The sequence below is a fragment of the Lissotriton helveticus genome, chromosome 3_1 (genome assembly GCF_964261635.1).
Source record: "Lissotriton helveticus chromosome 3_1, aLisHel1.1, whole genome shotgun sequence".
NCBI classification, from domain to species: Eukaryota; Metazoa; Chordata; class Amphibia; order Caudata; family Salamandridae; genus Lissotriton; species Lissotriton helveticus.
Window position 1 is genome coordinate 2,096,123,956 of NC_136061.1, and position 20,268 is coordinate 2,096,144,223.

General features: G+C 45.5%; 1 protein-coding gene across 2 annotated transcripts in view; it reads left to right on the plus strand.

The window, feature by feature from the left end:
- Window positions 1-20,268, plus strand: part of LOC144825273 (protein regulator of cytokinesis 1-like) — a 338,110-nt gene that overhangs the window by 88,790 nt on the left and 229,052 nt on the right. Inside the window, exons 2-4 of one of the 2 annotated variants that reach the window (XM_078684111.1) lie at window positions 1,187-1,319; window positions 8,086-8,208; window positions 13,529-13,732. In XM_078684111.1, the coding sequence (XP_078540237.1) occupies window positions 1,187-1,319; window positions 8,086-8,208; window positions 13,529-13,732 (460 nt within the window). Of the gene's footprint in view, window positions 1-1,186; window positions 1,320-8,085; window positions 8,209-13,498; window positions 13,733-20,268 lie in introns of both variants that reach the window. The other variant, XM_078684110.1, reaches the window with a different exon arrangement.

Consider the following 20,268-nt stretch of genomic DNA (forward strand, 5'->3'; position numbering starts at 1 on the left):
AAGAATGTTATGTCTTTGTACACGTTTGCATCAAATAAGACAAAAACGAACTAAGAACAATACATACATTAAATTCCTGCTTTAACATTTGCATTATGAAAAGAAGCGGTCACTATTGACTTATGGATATGCCAGCCACAGTATTGACCTCTGTCTAAAATGTCTCTGGAACTAAGGTTGATAAACAATGTGATTGCTAGAGGCCACAGATTTAGCTTCTTCATACTTCATGTTAGCGATGTAAACCTGATATGCTTCTTCAGACAGCTTTTAACTGTCTGTGGTCAGACATGTTAATACCAAGACTTTCAGTGGGCTTTGAGTCATCCCACTGTTTACTAGAGATTGACTTGGTTGGCAATCTCTTTTGCTTGCTTGTTATTCAGTGTATTTTCTTCCTCATCTGGTTTGTCACTCCTCTGGAACATAGCTTCTTTACTATCTTTTTTATTGGATGACTTGTATCTGTCCACATTTTGGAGTGCTACATTTTTCTTCTTTCAGGGTTCAACGAGAGTGTGTTTTTGCTCTTTCCCTCACTTGCTCCTTCCCCCTCAAATATTCAGCTTGCTTGCTTCTTATTGTTCCAGTCTCTATTCCCAAGCTCTTCTTTATCTTGCTCTGTCTTGCTTTCTTTTTTCTCCCCATGTCCCAACCTCCTCCCTTGCTTCTCCCAGTCTGTTAATGCCCTCTGCATGGACGTCCTCCTTCTCCTCCTACATTGGGCCTCTTCCCTTTCTGTTGCAATTTTCTTTTCTTAGATAACGTTTTCTTTAGCACTTGAGGGCCTGCCAGCTAGAATTTGCTCCAGAGAAGGGATGCTTCTTTTACAAAAAGCATGTATAAGTTTTTTTTATTTACTGCACCAAAGCGGCTGTCTAACATCTTGGAACTGAGAGTTAACAATAAACCATGGTGAACACTTCATGCCATGTGCACGCACATGTATATTGACTCATAGAATAAATCTCGTGCTGGTTGGCTCTATACCTACAAATGCATGATAACGCATGCAGGACCGCATATCTTTGCGCTTTTTTTTTTGCCACTGCAACACATCAGCAAAAACATTTTCTTTCTCCTCCTCAAAAGCCACATGGGCGCACAGGCACCCAAGAGGCAAGACTTGTTTGCTTTGCCAATGCTTGTTTCATGTTGTGAGTTTAATTTTATCTTTTTTCCTCAGTGAAGTACTAGCTGAAGAAAGTTTACAGTGTTTGGAAAGGGCACTAAACAGGCTGCGAAACATCTGGGAGGAGATGGGCATACCAGAAGATCAGTGTTTACAAAGAACCGATATTATGAGGACGCACTTTAAAGTGAGTAGCTCTAATTTTATTGTTGTGGTGGTCTTTTTTTTTTCATCAAATAGGCGTATGTGCTGTTAATGTGTGAACAAGGGGGATCAACAAAAAGAGTGGTTCATTAATTTGCTGAGTAGTTTTTTCGTAATTTCAATGCATTTGTGGTGAGGTGGCTGGTATAGGTAATTTTGTAATATAAATCTGTAGTGCAAGTTACATCCAAATGTCTATGTGCTAGAAGTCTTAGGTGAGTTACAAGTGGCGTGAATGTACTTTGAGTAGTGTGTAGAAAGCTCCCCACATGTGTTTGTTGCCACATTATCCTAACTGTTTGCTTATTATCAAGGACCAAGGCAGTGCATTACTTAGCTGTACAAATTCATAACATTGTGGTGGCTGCTCTAGCTAGGGTATATATGGGCAATGAAATGGGGTGAAGAAGACTGTAATGACTTGAATAATATAGATAAAGCTTATAAGGAGTCTGTGGGACAGTGAAGTAAGTCTTTAGTTGGTAGAAAGAGTTCACAGGGTTCAATTGGGGACTTATTGGTTCTTTGTTTAACTTTGAGAGTGTCTTGCAAGCTGACAAGAAACGAAGTGCGTTGCTGTAGAGGTTGGGTGTTCTGCTCAGCATGGTTAGAATTTGAAAGGACATAAAATGAGGTGGACAGGTTGTGTATGGCTGGAGGTGTTGGCGAGCGCAAGGGAAAGGTACATGGTGTTAGAAGTTAGGGATAGGATTAGTATTTTGTGGCTAACTTAAAATTGGAATTTGAACAGGGGTCTGTTGAACGTCCAGAGCTTATCCATTTGGTGTTTGTTCTAAGGGCATGGCTTGGACGTTTGCAAGTTGAGGTCGGAGTGTGATAGTTGAGGATTTTGTCCACGTTCATTGGACGTGTACCTGTGCAGTTTGGCTAGGAGACGGTTTCATAAGTCCACTTTGTTTAGACATTACAAACAGCAACGTTATTTCCAGATTATATCATTCTCCTGTGATCTGATTCTAGGGCTGTTACTTATTTTACACAAACAATTTAAAGATTTTAAAAATGCATCGCACACAGAAATTTTTATCTAAATACCTATTCACATCCTCACACTGTCATCAATATTACTTATTCATAGTTACATTTATGTATGTGGCATTTTGAGGATTGCAGTGACAGATATGTTGATAAAATTAAATATTTGTGAACATTGTTTTCTCCCCTTACCCCCCTCCCCCTTTTCTAAAGAAAATGGATTAAAGTGGTGGTTGTAAGCTGGAGGTGCTCTACAACCTGGAGGGTTCACTGATGAATGTCCATGTAAGCAATGTCATGGTGAGCATCTTCCACTTGTCTGAGGGGGAAGTGAAGTGGCCCAGGCCAAGTGAGATCACTGAGGAGTGGCATCTAAAGAGGCCTAGAAGATTCCTGCTCGGACATTTGTAATGCTCACTCGGTTGTAACGGTTTCCTCTCCTGACTGATTTTTTTAGGCTCAATCTTCAGCTAGTATTAAATTTTAGGAATAAGTCCAGTTCAGAAAATAATTGAGATTATCCATTCAGTATTTCCTTCAGTCTGTATTTGAACTTTACAAACTAAATCCAGTCCATTTAAGCACCCATCACGCGTTTCTGTTTGTACGTAGTCACTAATCTCCTCAAAGTGCTTTCCAGGCTTTCCAGGCGCCTGAGCAATCCCCGCCCAGCTTACAGGATTTTATGATGCCATGTGACTCATATTTGGGTGATCTGACCTTCCTGGCGTGCATTTTGGGCCCCAGAGGCTCAGAGGGCTCCATCAGGTTTTGCACTGCCAGCTCCGGCTCTGTTGCCACCAGTAGATCCAGTGGAGGATCTGGCCCAGTGCAATGAGCACTACAACGCAGTGTAGCCCGGTGCTGGCCACCACGTAGTCTCCAGACTGTGCCAGTGCCCTCCGGCACCCTTGGATCCTCAGGCGGTTCCTCAGCCTTATTTTGAAGGCTTTGAAATAGAGAAAGAATGGGCGGGGTCGCTGGACCCTTTACAAGACCAGCCTGAGCAAGAAATGGACTAGTATGAGAAACTGGGTGAGGTCAGTGGACTGGATACGTCTCCAGATTCTGGCTGGCTTTCTCCCCCTACCGTGGCTATGGAGCAGGGAGCTTCATACGCTATGGCGGTGAGATGGGCAGCTGAGGTCCTAGACCTTCATCTCCCTTCGGTGGATGCTGAGACAAACATCTTTACAGAGGTCCTACAGCTGTGTCTCTCCTGCCTTTCAACGAGACCTTGACTGATGTCCTTCTGGGAACCTGGTCCAACCCCAACACAGGGGCTCCTGTGAATAGGGCAATCACCACCTGCCATCGCCCGTGCACCGGGCGACTCAAACTTCCTCACCAACCACCCTACCCCTAAGAGCTTGCTGATCCAAGCCACTACCTCACAAGGTGTGTCTCTTCCGCACACCCGTAGAGGGAATCCAAGAGGCTGGATAGTTGGGGCAAGACTTTTATTTTTTCTGCCAGCCTTGGATTGCAGTCTGAACACCGCATGCCTATTGAGCTGTTACTCCCCCTTATTGTGGGAAATTGTTTTGCAAGGGCTGCCACAGATTCCGAAGGAGGCCCATGCCTATGCCATTCTCTCCCAAGCAGAATCAGACGGGTGAGATGCGTCAAAGTTCACCATTCGTTGTGGAGTTGAAATGACCGACACACTGGGCAGAGTGATGCCACTCCTGAGAACTTTGGCTTTAATGGGGATGTTCAGGCTTCCTTTTTGGACATGCCCTTTGATGGCACCCGTCTTTTCGGAGACAAGGCAGACGTGGCCCTGGAGCACTTTAAAGACTTTTGGGCTAAGGCAAAGTCCTTGGGCCTCTCTGTGGCCTCCCGTTCCTTGTCTGCCTTTTGCTCCTTTTGTAGCCACGGATGGTGCTTTCAGCTGGACCAGCCATATCACAGCCACAAGATCTCGCATATTCCGCAGCCTCTGTTTGGCCGCGGCTCCTTTCGATCCCTGTGGGTGCGGCTCCTTTCGACTCCCCACCGTGGGTGCGGCTCCTTAGTCCACTCCTCCCCGTGCAGCCTCTAAACCTTCCTAGTCTGTCTCTTCAAGATCATAAGCTGCCAAATGGTGACAGGATCCGCCATCACCTCCACCACTGCCAAAAGATTACATCTGAAGTATTTTCAGATAGTCCGAGGGGCTACTCCGTCCCCTTCAACACTATCCCTCCAACTTATGACCGGCTGATGGAAGACCTCCTGAACTTGCTTCAGGATAAAGCAAGGACTCTCTGGGTTAAGGGAGCCATAGAAAGGATTCCGGTGCCAGAAGTAGGCTGTAGCTATAAGCTTTCGTCCTATCCTAGATCTGCAAGCCCTCAACTACTTCCTTGAAAATGAAAAGCTCAAGATCGCTCTTGTCTGTCCGAGACCAGATGATATAGTTGGACTTGCAGTACGCCGATTTTCACATTCCCATCCTGCCTACTTATTGGTGTTACCTGCAGTTCACGGTAAGCCACAAGCACTTTACGTTCCCGGTACTCCACTTTGGCTTACCAGCGCCCCTCGGGTGGTCACCAAGGTGATGGCAGTGGTCGCAGCTAGTCTGCAAGATCAGGGTTGCCAGTCTTCCCCTACCTTTACGCCTGGCTGTTGAAGGTGAGCTTGGCCCAATCTGTCTTTGCCCACCTCCAGACTATGGCGAACCTCCTACTTTCGCTGCGGTTCATTAGCAACGTGCTGAAGTCACACCTGACTCCCACTCAGACGCCTCCTTTCATCTGAGCTGTTCAGTGCAGTTTCTGGCCTAGCCTCCTGGGAGGCGAGTGTAGGATATTCTGGCTATGATACCGATGTTTCAGCCCCTAACCTGACTCTGAGGCTGCTGGGCCTCGTGTCCTCCTACTACTGACACATGCCAGTTGGAATATGTGGGCTCTACAGTGGGACCTAAGGCAGGGTGCACTATACCACAGATGAGGGTATATCTGCAGGAGTAGATTCGGTCCTACAATATTTATGCCAATTCTTAATTATCGTAAGTTCCAGGGAAGCCAAGAGGAGTACATGGGCTAGAAATTCGACTTGAGTTTCTCTGCACCATGATTGCTTCACAAAACCAAGAGTACTTGGTACCAAAAAACTCCTTGTAATACATCCACACTGACAGTGTGAGATTTATTAAGCTGTGTACTTGGAGGGCACCTCCGAGGTGCCCCCTGAAAATCTACTGACCCTGGTGTGGTCATTTACTGGCATAGACATGCTTCTGGACCCCTGGGTGCACATCCTGGGCAGATGTGTCAATCCTCCTCCCCAGGATGGGCCCAGTGCTTGAAGGTGAAGCTTCAAAGGCCTGCAGCCTATGTATTGCAACCCCCAGCCCCCGCTGTTAGCAGCAGATGGCAGCCCCCGCTGTTAGCAGCAGATGGCAGCCCCCGCTGTTAGCAGCAGATGGCAGCCCCCGCTGTTAGCAGCAGATGGCAGCCCCCGCTGTTAGCAGCAGATGGCAGCCCCCGGTTTACACCCCCACTTTGGGCAGAAAACAGGTGGGAAAACTAAGAAGGGCTAGGAGATGTGCCCACCTCTGCTAACTCCACCCCTCAGATGGAAGGTGAAGTTAAGCACGTTTTTCAGTCTCTCCATCTTGAAGATGAGGGGACTCCTCCAATCAGGGCTAGGTCGATGCCCCTTCCACAGGAGGGTGGCATAATATCTGATGTAGTTACCCTTGGTAAGGTGCCCATTTGTTCTACCTGCTACTCCCCTAAAACACCCCCTAAATTTAGTATTTAGGTGGCTCCCCCCGGACCTAGAAACTAGTTACCTACAATCTAAGAAGGACTAAGAAGACACGGTGCAGCGAAGTCTGAAGACGACTGACTTGGCGCCGGCCCTACCGGCCTGTCTCCAGCTTCCAATACCCTGCATGAAGACTCCTGTCCTTCAGCCAGTGGTACTGTCCCCAAGAAACCAACACAAAGGACTCCAGTGGCCTGCGGATCCAAGAGTCCTGCCCACTCGGTACCAAACGCCTCTGGTCCGTGTGTAGGTGGCCCACTGACCCAGAACAGGTTCCCTAACAATCCTGACCTCAAGTCCAGCATTGGCTGACCCCACCTGGACTCTACGACGACACCTGCAGCCTGAATCCAGAGGTTCCCCTTGACCGCGACTGGCTCCAGTAAGAAGACTTTGACAACTAAAGGTATCCCCACACCAGAGTTCCCTGGTCCTTGGTGAGCTGAAAGTCTGTGCCCCTACGACCACCTACATCTCTACTTAACTCTGCTGTCTTCAGTCTCCACCCTCCAATCTCCGATGTGACTGCTACAGCCTATTTGTTTAAAGCGGGATCTCCAGTGAAAATCATTGGGCGCCTGATGCGGAAATATCACCCTGCAAATACCTGTGTGTTTGTTGTTGCCTTGTGGGCCCACCTGTGTCTACTCTTAACTTCCAAAGCTTGACCCCCTGCAACTGATCTACTTACCTGCAACCACAATGGCTTTGAGCACCCCCAGGCTCCAATGAAACGCATTTGGCCGAACTCAGATTTTGAACTCTGTACCTGTCCGCCCCTGTGCCTCCTGTGTTGCAGTTTTGGTACTCACCTGACCCTTGGCCTTTGCTGACCTTTGGTCCTGAAGACTGGAACTGTAAGTTGCGTACCCGTTTAACCACATTTTTTATTTCCTCCATAGGATAACATTGAACTCTTCAGAAATTGCACCACATTTTTTATTTCCTCCATAGGATAACATTGAACTCTTCAGAAATTGCACTATGTCGACTCTTTAAAGTGAAAAGTATTTTTAATTGAAAACATACTTACCTTATTGCAAAGATCTTGGTCTTAAAGTACAAGCAAAGCTTATTTTTCTAAAATTGGTGTGGATCTCCTTTTTTTAGACGTGTCCATTATTAAACCATGTTGTGCAATAAATGTTTTGCACTTCTGTGTTCGGCCTAAGGCTGCTTGCCCACACTACCACTAATGGAGCACTTTGGGTTTTACATTGAGCGCTGTACACTTTTGGGGAACCTTTATACTCAGTGCATGGTATAACCACCGTGCGGCATATCATATAAAGAGCCAGCTTCGTACAGTGTCCAACAAATTACAGACCCATTTCGAACTGGTTTAAAATCTTTTTTCCCCCCAAGTCCATGTGGTCCCAATGAGGACTGCTCCTATTAAGAGAAAGTCCAAAGGGGTTGAGCAAATCCACGAATACTTTAAAAGCAGTTTAGAGAAACAGAAATTAATCCTTAATTGATGGAGCCAGTGGAAAAAAAGGAAGCTACAGATATGACCAGAAGGGAATAAATGAAGAAAAAAAGCAAGATATTGATAAGATGTAGTAGGGTTATTGAGCGGCTAGGAAATGTCAGAACTGCCGTATTTCATGGTTGTCTTAGTGGAATAAAATGTTAATAAAAGACAAATTATCTGTCATAGAGCTTGAAATGTCAGGTGCAGGTAACAGAAGCAAGTTCATAAAGAAGTGGAGGGACCCATAATTAGTACTAGATAGAACGGATGCCACCTGTGGAAGGATGGTAGTTGGAAATTAGCTAGATGAGTGAAGAACAAGCCTAAAGGCGGTAGAATGGAAAAGGAAGGAAACGCTTGGTTGGGGTATTTCTAGTTGAGAAACTGTAGTGTGAGGTTAGTATACTTTTTTTTTATTAGTGTCCAATTCTTTAATATGCATGTGAAAGAATGTTGGTTTTCTTTGTGATCTTAGTCACAACTCATGATTTTCTGTTTTCCCACTTTGAACTTTAAGGGTCTTTTGGATCTGATGATTGCAGAAGAAGAGTCCCTAAAAGAGCGCCTTATCAAAAGCATTGATGTATGTCGTAGAGAGCTGGACGTGCTGTGCCGTGAGCTCATGCTGCCATCATTTGAAGTAAGCTTTAAAAGAAACCTTTCGGGCTACTAGATTTTACGGTTTAAGACTCATGGCTCCTTTGATCATTGTTGCTTGGCGCCTTGTTGACTTGTCATGTAAATGTTCTTTGGTTTTGCCATTTATATTGCAATGACTGAATGAGTGTTTGTCGGCGTGCTCACTAACTTATAAAGTTGTCTCAAACTGAGCAGTGCATAATGGAAACTTGAATACATACCTTTTAGGTCTTGCATACAGACAGTTTACCTATTTATTGTCGAAGCCCTATTGTTTTCCAATACAGCAGGGAGCGTGGACTTTGGGCCAATCTCTCTCTCTGTTCCCTGCTCCTTATTGTTTTTCTTGCCTATTCTTGTGTTTGTCCCACCCCTGGAGTATTCCTTCTTTACTTAATTCATGGCTGGATGACTTGTATCCTTTCTTAGCTGAAAAGGGCTATTTTTTTTATTTTCCCTACTTTTTGCCCCGTTTGCCCAATTCCCTCACTCCCACCCCTCCATGCTTTCCAGTTGCTCCCCATCTTGTTCCCTTTCCACCCTTGCCGCTTTATTTTCTTTCAATCCCTTGTACGATAGAATGACAGTTGCACACTGCTTCCAGGCTGCTAGCTTCCCAATTGGAATTGCTGACCATTGCTCGCAGTCCCTCGCCTTCTTGGTTTATTTTGTTTTTTAATTGTTATTCCTGTGCTCTGCTTCCAAGCAGTTTGCTTCTATGGTCTTAAATTTACCATTTTATAATGACTTTCAATCATCTAGGATTGGTATATTAAAATGCTGATGGTGTCATGTGTGGACTTTACAAATGGGCAATTTTGGGTGACATTTCTTATAGCTAAAAAGCTTGTCCAGATGGCTGACCTTGCATGGCTGCATGTGTTTTTGGGAGCGTTTTATGAAGCGCGAACTAGACTCCAAGGTATCCGAGCGCTTTACATGAGCACCAGTTTCGTAACAGACGGCACATTCATTTTTAGGTCGAGCTAGAAGTGCGTTGTCAGTCTCCTGGGAATCTGAGACAGGGGATGGGCACGAGCGCCGATTTCTCCTCGTGGGCGCGCACGGCGCCGTGCACATCCCCTGCCTCAGATTCACAGCCTCTCTCAATCACACACAGCCACACTCACGCATGCGCACACACACATACACCCACGCAGGCACAATGCATCGGGACACACGCACACATACAGAGACCCCCCCACCCCTGCAATCCCCACACACACGACCACACACACACACACACACACACACACACACAGAGAAACACACAGAGACCCTCCCCCCACTCACCGCATCGGCGCCTTTCCGGACTCTGCAGCCTCCGCGTCACCACTGCTCCTCTGGCCAGCCACTCCGTGGGCGCGGGCTTCAGAAGACGGAAGTCCCGCCCCACAACAGGTTTCGGTTTCTTACACGCTACCATCGTGCGCTTTGCGACAGCTCATGCTCCTTCCAGCCTTGTTGCATCTGCAGTTATTATCCTTGGTATTTTTTTCTTCTATTACACGCACATGTTTGTTGAACCTCCGATTCCCCCACCCTATTCACATCTAGGAAAATTCTTTAATAAATAATAAAAAAAATTACATCGAAAAAGATTCGGAACCAACGCCAATTTGAATGTATAAGGCCATTTTCGAACCATGCGTCATTGAACCACTTGTTGCAATTGCTCGGACATAGAAAATCGGCCTCATGTCAGAACGGTTTCCGGTAGTTCTACGGTGACCAGATGTTCGCAACTAAATCATCGGCAATGTTAATCGGTTTAGCTTCAGTTGTACATGAAAATACAAACCTGGTCTATTGGCTCTGACTTTGCGTGTCTCTATTCTGGGCTGCTACTGCCGCGTTATTTAGGGAGACCTGCCAGACCAACTTGCATTCATTCCTACCAAGCCCTTTTAGGTATTTGCTAGAGATCTGGTCTTTGAGAGATGCAGAGTGCATCAGAAGTATGTGAATGCTACTCAGTGTGGGATTGTTGTCTGCTAGTATGTGATGAGCGTAAGAATTGTTCAGTGTGTGACATCTAGTCTGTAAGGCGGCTGAGAGTGCTTGTTATTTGAGGCAGGGAAATACATCTGTCTGTAGTTCTAGCCATGAGCCGCATAACTTATGTGGCATTCATGCATGGAATAGTCATGCTGAAAGTGGTGGCAGACCAGAAATTCTAAATCGGGGTACCGATCTATCACCTTTGGGGCCCAGACATTATTAGTATGTGAGCTAAGAGTCTATCAGTGGAGTATTTATTACTGGTTTCTCTTGCTTTCAGCATTTTCCCTATTTCTCCATGCTTTTATACCCACCTCACTCCTCTTGTTCTTTCTTGTCCTCTTCTCGCTGGCAAATACGCAATATTACGATTTCTACCAACCTTCCGCTTTTCTTCTACATTTCTCCATCTTTCCGCTTCCACATTTCTAACTTTGTTTTTCCGAAAGTGCTCCACTATGGTCCCTGTCCTCCTGCTAACCTTTGCATCTTTTTCTTGTCACTCCTGATAGAAACCGATTAGGAAAAAAAAGCGGATAAGTCTTTACAGGTCCAATGAAAGGCGTTATGCTTGATTGGCAGCAGATTGTCAAAACTTAGTAACTATGATTACAGTAAGCGATGTCACATTCAGACCAGGAAGAAGGTTCAAGTTCAGCTTCAAATAATAAGCAATTATCTGCTTACTGAATAGATAGGACTTTACAGAGAGTATATACTGGCTGTGAAGTATGCAGATTTAGCTCTTTAGAGACTGTTTACATACTGTGGAATACGCTGCATTTAGGCTCGAGTTCTTCACTTAGATTCTTTACAGCTTGTAGAATACAAGGCTTAGTTACAGAACACGTAGGGTTCTTTGCAGAAAAGAGTGTTTGCAAGCTTTGAAATACCCTTTTTACAGAATATGTAGTGTTCTTTATAGTGAGAGCATTTGGAGGCTGTAAAATATACAGTTTAGATGACGTAACCTCTAGAGTCGTTTACAGTGAGACTGTTTGCAGACTGTCAAATATTGTGTTTACTGCACCAAGTCCTTTACAGTTAAAGTGTTTCCAGGTTATAAAATGTGCTGTGTACAGAACATCCGGTGTCCTTTCCAGCGAGGGGGTTAGCCTGCTGTGAAATGTTGTTTTGAGGTTGGCAAGAGTTCTTTACAGAGTGCCTACACCATGTAGAATATGCTGTTTACATGATAGATGTAAAACCTGCACTCTGTGTAAAGATGTATAACACTCTGCTTGCAGAATAGACAGGGTTCAGTGAGCCAGTTTAGAGGTGGTGGTGGCGGCTAATGCTGGCTCCAAACGAAGTGTTTTTTGTACACTGGGAGTATGTGTAGGCCTTACAGTAAATGAATGAGAACGAGCATTGACAACACCTCGTGTGTTGCCTGTTTTATAGAGAAAAGGTTCCTTCTTACCAAGCTTTAATAATGCACTATACATACAGCATGACAATATTGCAGTCACCCTGCAGTAGTTAATATGACCCTTCTATTACTTTTCAATTTAAATTTCGGCTCCTCTGCGATGTGACGTCATCATATTGTTCGTACTTATTGTGCAACCGTATGCAGGTCTTGAAAGATCGAACACTTACTTTTAGATGTTCTTTAGTAACACCTTGATTGGTGTTTCTTGATGTTATAACCCCCAAAACAGATATATTTTGTAGTGCCCCATCCCTAATACAAAGTACATGTACAGGACAGTTGGCAGCAGTAACTCTCCCAACCCACACATACAACTCTACCGTAGTATTTGAAGAAGGTTTGGCTTCATGAGATTGTATTCACACTTTCTACTAAAGACACTTTGAATTTACCAAACTTCTTGGATGCTAGAACAGATCTCTCTATGCCTCTAGCTATTTCCAATGTTTCACACCACCACGTCCAACACCACCACGTCCAACACCACCACGTCCAACACCACCACGTCCAACACCACCACGTCCAACACCACCACGTCCAACACCACCACGTCCAACACCACCACGTCCACTTTACTCTATCTATCTGTCGCCCTCACTCTATCCATCTATAAAAGAAATAAAAAAATGTAAATGTAGGAATTTGTAAAGCGCACAGCTACCTCCACCGGAGGTGTCCCGGCGCTGTCCGTATACCGCTTAGGAACCCTTCCTGGCTTTCCTGGGAAATGTCCACTCCTGGGCACCCCCCAGGTGCAGCCAGGCATCCCAGCGCTTTTGGGCCCGTTTATGTCGCCCTCACGCTATCTATCTATGTCGCCTTCACGCTATCTATCTATGTCGCCCTCACGCTATCTATCTGTCGCCCTCACTCTATCTATCTATGTCGCCCTCACTCTATCTATGTCGCCCTCACTCTATCTATGTCGCCCTCACTCTATCTATATCTATGTCGCCCTCACTCTATCTATCTGTCGCCCTCACTCTATCTATCTATGTCGCCCTCACACTATCTATCTATGTCGCCCTCCCTCCCTCTATCTATGTCGCCCTCCCTCTATCTATCTATGTCGCCCTCCCTCTATCACATCACCACGGCATCACTCGGCACCACCACAGCATCACTCAGGGGCCCCACAACATCATCACTGAATGGCACAGCATCAATCTTCCCCACCACATCACTCAGCGCCACCACAGCATCAATCTGTGCAACAATTCAACAACTGGTTCAAATATGTTCTCTCAATGTTTCAAGCTTTATTACAAATGTCACAAAAAGATGTTAATATTTCACTTCAGTTCTTGGATTTTCGTCACACTAAAATACACTGAACATAATCTTCACAAAAGTTATTTACAAAAGTGTAAGCTATTGCCATTATAAATTACAATAGCTTTTATTTAAGTATTAATTATCAAAAAAGCCATTGTTATTTGTAATATCAATACATCTGTCACGTAAATAAAACACATATTGCATTACAAATGCTATAGGTGTCACATTTACGAAAGTTAAAACTATTGGCATTGTAAATGACAAAGCTATTAATTTCGCTATTTTCAAAACCAACACATAAATAAAAAATGTGCCATTTACAATACCAATAGCTCAAACTTTTCTAATGCGAGACCTATTGCATTGCAAATGCTTGTTTTTTGTTGGGCACAGGGATTAAGTGATTTGCCCAGAATCACAGGATGTTGAGTCCCTGCTGAGGCTCGAACCCATGTGTTGTGACTTAGCCTTAGATTATCTTGAAATAATCTTATGCACTCTTACTCCACTTTTACAATAAGAAGGGGGATAAGTAAAAATTTTAAAAGCCCTTGTAACATTAATTTCTGTTTTCTAGACAGATGATGATCAAACTATCCTTCAACAGGAAAAAGACTTGCGCACCAGGGTAGAAGTCCTGTTAAAACAGAAGAAGGAGAGACAGACTGAGCTGACCACCCTGAGGCAAAGAGATGAAGAATTGTGTAATATTTTGTGTACACCACTTTATTTCATTGATGCTCAAGCTGTCCCTAGTTTGGATGATCTAGACCGATATAGACTCCACTTAGCATCAATGGCTGAAGAAAAGGTACTTGTTTTTTTCTTTGTCCTTGCCATAGAAACTGTATGTCCAGTTTTATTAATCTTCTGCATCTTCTTTTTTTAGGTTTGTCTTGCAGTGGCAAATACTGTAGTCTATATTTGTTTCTTTTTTTTTTTTGTCAGCCTCTTTCAGCATTTGGCATCTTTTGCTGTGGAGCATTCAGCCATTGCTTTGACGTAATGTAAATACATTCTTGCATCAGCCCACAAGAGAATTTTTGACTCACTGTTTTTCTATTGATTGTTTGCGTGTGTCCTTCTGACTCCATGGAATGCTTAAAGCACTCTTTTACTGTCAGAAATCAGTCAGCAAGTGGCTTGTTCGAACTGAGGAGTGAGTGCAAGCAAAAATGTCTTAACATGGGATGCAAAACCAACAGTTTGATGGACAGAATGCAGAACAATGTCATACATTCACCCTAGTACAGAGATCTGCGCCTAAATCCATCGTTTTTTTGCACTCCACACCACCCCAGTTCAGACATGGCCATATGCAAATCAGCCTTGACCCTGTGCCTCATGGGAACAGTCCAGTCCGAACTGCCAAGCCATGTCTTTCCTGGACCGGAATCAAGCAGATTGTGAGGTGAGTGTATGACAATGTTGTGGGGTGAATGTATGACAAGGTTTCCCATGCGATACGCGACCAGACATACAATGCGGGAAAACATACATCCGGCGGTCCACAGACATGCTGTTACCAAGGGAGGTGAACAATGTGAAGCTAGGACAGATTCCAGCGGCACTTCGCTATGACCGATTGTTGATATTTTATTTCTTAAACGCTGGTCATTTTCACAGTCCGTTACAACCGGTGACCCTCATGGCTGGCTGCAATACTCGAGACGTTGGGAGTAATAAATGAAGGATGTACAAGCGTTGAAGTGCGTCATATGTACTTATATGTTCGAGCACGTCCTGGTCCTGCGACTCACCTTAACTGCGTTAAGATCAGCGATGCTGTAACACGGGTTCAAGGTGTCTCGCTTTGGTTCAGTGAAGCAGGACGGGTGGTACAATGCCTTATAAATCCAACTGCAGTCACAGTGCATGCCAACTAGTTTATTTTTATAACATGGCGCGGAATGCATTTGCAATGCAATAGGTCTCTCATTTGCTAGTTTGTCCAACCGTTAGCCGAGCTGCACTGCTCTGAAATACATTGGCAAAGCAAACGCCGCTGGCATAGCCAAGAAGTATTGACTTTGTCAGTGCTTGTTCTTTAATATGTGTGTCACAGTGTAAGTGGTAAAACGTGAGGAGGCAGTAGCGTGTCCTACAGTATTGCATTCAGTTCCGAACTGAGGACTGACGGACACATCGTCATCGTCATCCTCCCCTCCCCCCCCCTCCCACACACACACACACACAGAATGCTGTAAACGTACACTGTACTTTGTTGTGCTGACAAAGCACCTCTCCAGTCGCCACCTCTCTCTCCTCTTCGGCCCGCCGGAGGCCTCTCCCCTCGCTGCCAGGACTGCTGCACAGAAATAGGCACAGAAGGGGGGCAGCCGGGCAATTTTAGCACCACCCTAATCCCACAAGTTTAGGGCGTTATTCCGTTGTGTGGTGGTTGAAACAACTCTCCCCATCAGCATGTGTCCTTTTCAATTAGCCCACATACATACATATATATACTATTGCTTTGTGAGAGTTCCAGCTAAAGGCCCGTTTCCATGTGCATTCTGAGGAGTGTCTGGCGTTGCATGCTGCCTAAAACTAAAAGCAACAAAACTCGACATGAAAAGCACAATTACATAGCCACATGGCAATGACTTTAGAGGCAAAATATCGCTGATAAGAGCAGCAGCATACCGAAATTTATACTAAAGAAAATAACATTTGTAACAACATTTTTAATGCTTTCTACAGTGTTTTTTTGACAGGAATCCTCTTTTTCTTTTCCATACCCAACACAAACATAACATGGACTTCTATCCTGCATTGTAGAACGCATGGTACTTAGCACATTAACTGGACGCATTGCATTTTTCAATTTTCTCGAAAACTACTTGGTTGACTCACGGCCCACATGCCAAGTCTGTCTCCTCCGAGGGTGCTCGAATCCGCCCCCTCACCTCCAGCTGGAACTTACTCCACAGTGTGAGAAGTTGGCCTGATATGCAGTGCTCACTATTCTAGTGATCACTATGTATCAGTCCAGACAACCCTTATTGATGATTGGTTGCAAGTCAACCTTATAGACCAGCTATCCTAGTAGCATGGATACGAGCAGTCTAAGGCTAAGACTCTAGAGGGCGTGTTAAGCCAGCTGTTTTACCATCACATTACCCCTTGAACACCAAGTGAAAGGACACCACACAAGTTGTTATGAAAATAAACGTGTATTTATTTTTAACAAGACTACCCTGAACTCTTTATGAGTCAGGGAGCTAAGCACACAACAAAACTCTTATAAAAATACTTTAAGTCGCACAATTTACACAAATGCCCGAGGGGCACGAAAAACCATATACACAAGAAGTGGAATGCGAATTACTAGCAGGTAAGTAACTATTCTCATAGACTTTTGAATCGCTGGGCCTACAATACTAAACACTTGGATTAGGAGCAGGAGGCCTGTGGACGTCGTGTGCAGAGTGGGAACTCTCGCGCGTAAGGCGGGAAAAAGTCTATGGAGGCTAGCAAAGACAAAGTTACTGTTCTCGGGCGAACCCGACTAGGTGGGTCAAACGGGAGTGGATCCGAACACTTAGGGTGTTGGACTATGCTGGAGCACCGGGGTACTCAGTTTACCTAGCCCAGGGGCTGCGGCTGCATAGGGTGGAAGTTGCGTCGGAAACCCTCGTGGAAGAACCAGGAGCCTGAAGAAAGCAGTTGCTGGCAGGCGACCAGTGAAGAAAGTTCGTGGAGATCCAAGCCTGGATCAGGGAAGAAGAAGACCTGAAAGCAGAGGGGACCAAGTTCTGAATCACTAGCCAGTGATTTAGGTGGGCACCAGGGTGGCACCGGACGAAGTCACCTCGACCAGGTGAGTGGGCGCTGCTGGGCTCTGCAGTCTCTCGGACCAGGAGGCGTTGTCGGCGACCAGGATGGAGGTGCGAGCTGTCCCACGAAGGTATCTGCTTCTGACGTCGCTGGACCCAGGATTGGGGCAACAAGTCTTGGCAAATGCAAGGCCCACGCGGTGGACCTAAAATGGCGTCTTGAGTGGACCAGGAGGGTCCAGGGTGCTCCTCTGTTGGAGGGGAGCAAGGGCCAGTCTGGAGCAACCAGACCAGCGGTGTTTGTCGTCGTGGAGCGTCGTAAAAGGGCCACTAGCCAACGGGCAAGTGACCTGGACAACGCGGTGAGCAGCAAAGAGCAGAAGGGCCCCACGCAGATCTCGTGGATGCAGGGGGGCTGAACTTCGGTGCTGGAGCTGCTCAGGGTCGGGGCTTCTCTTACCCCAAAGCACTCAGTCGAGGGTCCCTCGGTGGTCGTGCTGGACAAGCGTCGTGCAGTTCTGAAGATGGCCGGTCCATCGAGGTCTCGTCGCACCCACGGATTACAGCTGGGCTGATGATGTAGGTTGAGGTCAGAGGTGCCAGGGAAGCCGGTTCTCGTCGTGCTGGAGCAGTCTTGATCCGAAGGAGAGACTGGCAACAAACCGCGATGCTTGGTTGGTGCCTGCTGCTGCAGGGTGACTACTCCTTAGTCACCCTGCTGCTGCAGGGTGACTACTCCTTAGTCACAAGGGAGAAATCTTGAGAAGAGTCTTGAGTTCTTCGTGTAGAAGGTCGGTTCAGGATTCAAAGATTGATCTAATTTGGAAGGGGGCCAGTTCCTACCTTTATCCTGAAAAAGGGGGCTGGCACGCGACTAAGTCCTGCCCTATGGGTGGGACTAGGAGGGGGGTGGTTACACCCCTCTCCTTTGGCGGGCTTTCCCCAGCTCAGGGTCTGGTGTGCCCCTGGAACTGGTTCAAGCCGGCCTATGCACAGTGAGCACCGGGGTGCCACTTGCAGTCACCCTCCTCTAAAGCCCTGCCTACCTAGGATACACAAAATCCTGTCTGGGACGGTGCTGGCACCGCCCCTGACAGGAAACCCTTTGTCCTTATCTCCTGCTCTGGGAGGACTCCCAGCAGCAGGAGGGCAGACTTGTGTCTCGGTGGCAGCATCCATTTTGTGGAGCTAAGGCTCTGTCTGACTTTAACCGGGGTTACAGGTTACCAACATGTCGTGTCCCTCTAGAAGGGTGGAATGCTAACCCCGTCGCCAGAATTGGCGAGGGGTTAGTATTCCAATTCGTATGACACCTTACTCGACATGTTTTGATAAAGCGATACCAGAGTTGGCATATAACCGCGAGGATTATAATGCACTTAAGAGTATATGGTATGCGATATCATGGAAACGGCTAAGGGATGGATCCCGAAAGCCGCAGACAGGCTCAGCTCATGCCAGAGCACCATCTCACATTATTCCAAGCACTCTGCCTTCAGGATTGTTAAGGCCTGCCATAGGAGTGACTGATAGGAATATATGTGTCCATTTTAGGGTTAGACATAGGAATACTATATCTAAAGCAAAGGGTGATTACACCACCTTGCCCCAGCTGTCAAGCAGCCAGTTGTGCCAGATTTGGATGGCCAGCCAGGGGTGGCATAATATAAGCTGCAGCCCCTGGTAGGCCCTGGGTACACCTATGCCCTGGGTACCTAAGGTACACTGTACAGGGACTGATAAGGTGACTCAGTATCCAATTAGATAAGTACCTAAGGTACATGGAATCCATTTTACAGAGAGAGCAGTAGGCCTGGGGTCCTGAATAGCAGGGCCCCAGGTTACTAAGTCAGAAAACCAGCAAAACACCAGGCAAAAAGTTGGGGGCAACCATAGTCAGGGATCTACCTTCCTACACACAGTCTCAGCCTTTCTCTGAATGCTTTTATACTACCGGGATTTCACAATGTCTTTACACTTTTTTATCGCCACCGGTCCCACGTTTGCAGTTTCCTTTACACCTTCCCCAGCTTCAACTCAGAATAAATGTCTCTGTTTTGTCCAGTTTACCTTTGTTTTTCCTCGATCATTCTTCTGTATTCGATCAATACCACCCTTTTTCGTTTTCAGCTCTACTTTGTCTTGTTCATTCTTTTTCACTTCCCCCCTCTCGGATTAGTTTGTTGTCCTATGACACTTTCATTTGCCAATTTGCGGTTTATTTCCTCTTTTCCGTTTATTTCTTCTTGTTTCCACTGCTTCATTTCTGTTTGCTTTCCTCTTCCCTACCGCTTATTTCTCGCTCTCCTCTTTACTTCACTTTTAATTATCTTCCCACTGCTTTGTGTTTCTTGTATTTTGTGGCCTTTTGTTAATTTTCTCCTCTCTTCTGTTTATTTTAATTGATCTTTTTTCTTCTCTTGTATTTATCCTGCTCTTTTTTTGCTTCTTACATTCTATTCTGTGTTGTTATTGTCACTCTTTCTCTTCTATTTCTTTTGTTTATTTTGCTTCCACCTATTTCTTCTTCTTTGTTTTCTTTTTATGTCCTGTCCTCTCCCTTTTTCTATGCTCTTCAATTCTCCATAATTTCATTATTTGTCTTAGATTTCCTCTTCCCTCAGTTTATAACTTTTCTTTTTGATACACTTCTCTCGCGACTGTATATTTACTCTTCCTCTAGTTATTGCTATTTTATTCCCTGTTCCTTCTTTGGCTTTCGTCGCCTTCATTTCTGTTTTTCTCCTCTCTTCGCCTCTTCTATTAATTTCCCACAATGCCAATAACTCAGACTCGTTGTTGTTCTTTTCATATTAAACTTTTGCTGTTACCACCGGCGAGAATTATCAGCCTTGCAAATCAGTGTCTTCATTAGTGTGTGTGGGTACTGCTGGTACGTTTGCTGCTTTTCAATACACTCCTTTATTTAACTAGTCACGCAGCCGTATGACCTTTAAATACGTAGGAGATTACATGTCCCGTCTGCGTGACGTAAGTTGTGGTGAGTCTATCCTGCCCCCCCAGCAAGTCTGCTTGTTTCTCGCCAGCGATACAAAAGGGCAGAAGAATACACACCAGCCTTCTAAAATTGCTCAAAATGACAATAGAACAGTGCCAGGACCCTAGCATTTAAACTGTGCATTGGGGTAAATGTGGCTTTTGGAGGGACAAATACATCTCTCTTGCGTAAAAGGCAGCTTAAAAGTACAAGAGCATAGGGTCTCCAGTGCACCCTGCTATACCAGCAGCAGCCACCACAGAAACTGCAGCTGTTCTCACGTAAGGCCTCGTGTTTCCATACTTCACCTGTAACTTGGCAGGGGTGAAAACAGACACTCCCTAATATTAGAGAATAAGGTGAAATAATCTACTATCTCTTGTCCTCGATTAATTGAAGAAGAGTTTGAGAGCCTTGCCTTACTTTCGGCCACTGGTTGAAATGGAAAGATAGAATTGTAGGCACTCTGCAACAGAGTACCTGCTTGTTTCTGAGAAGTGTCGGTACTCTCTAATTAAAGGTATTGCATTTCTCTTGAGAAGTGCCGGTACTTTCTCTTGCAAAATTAAAAGT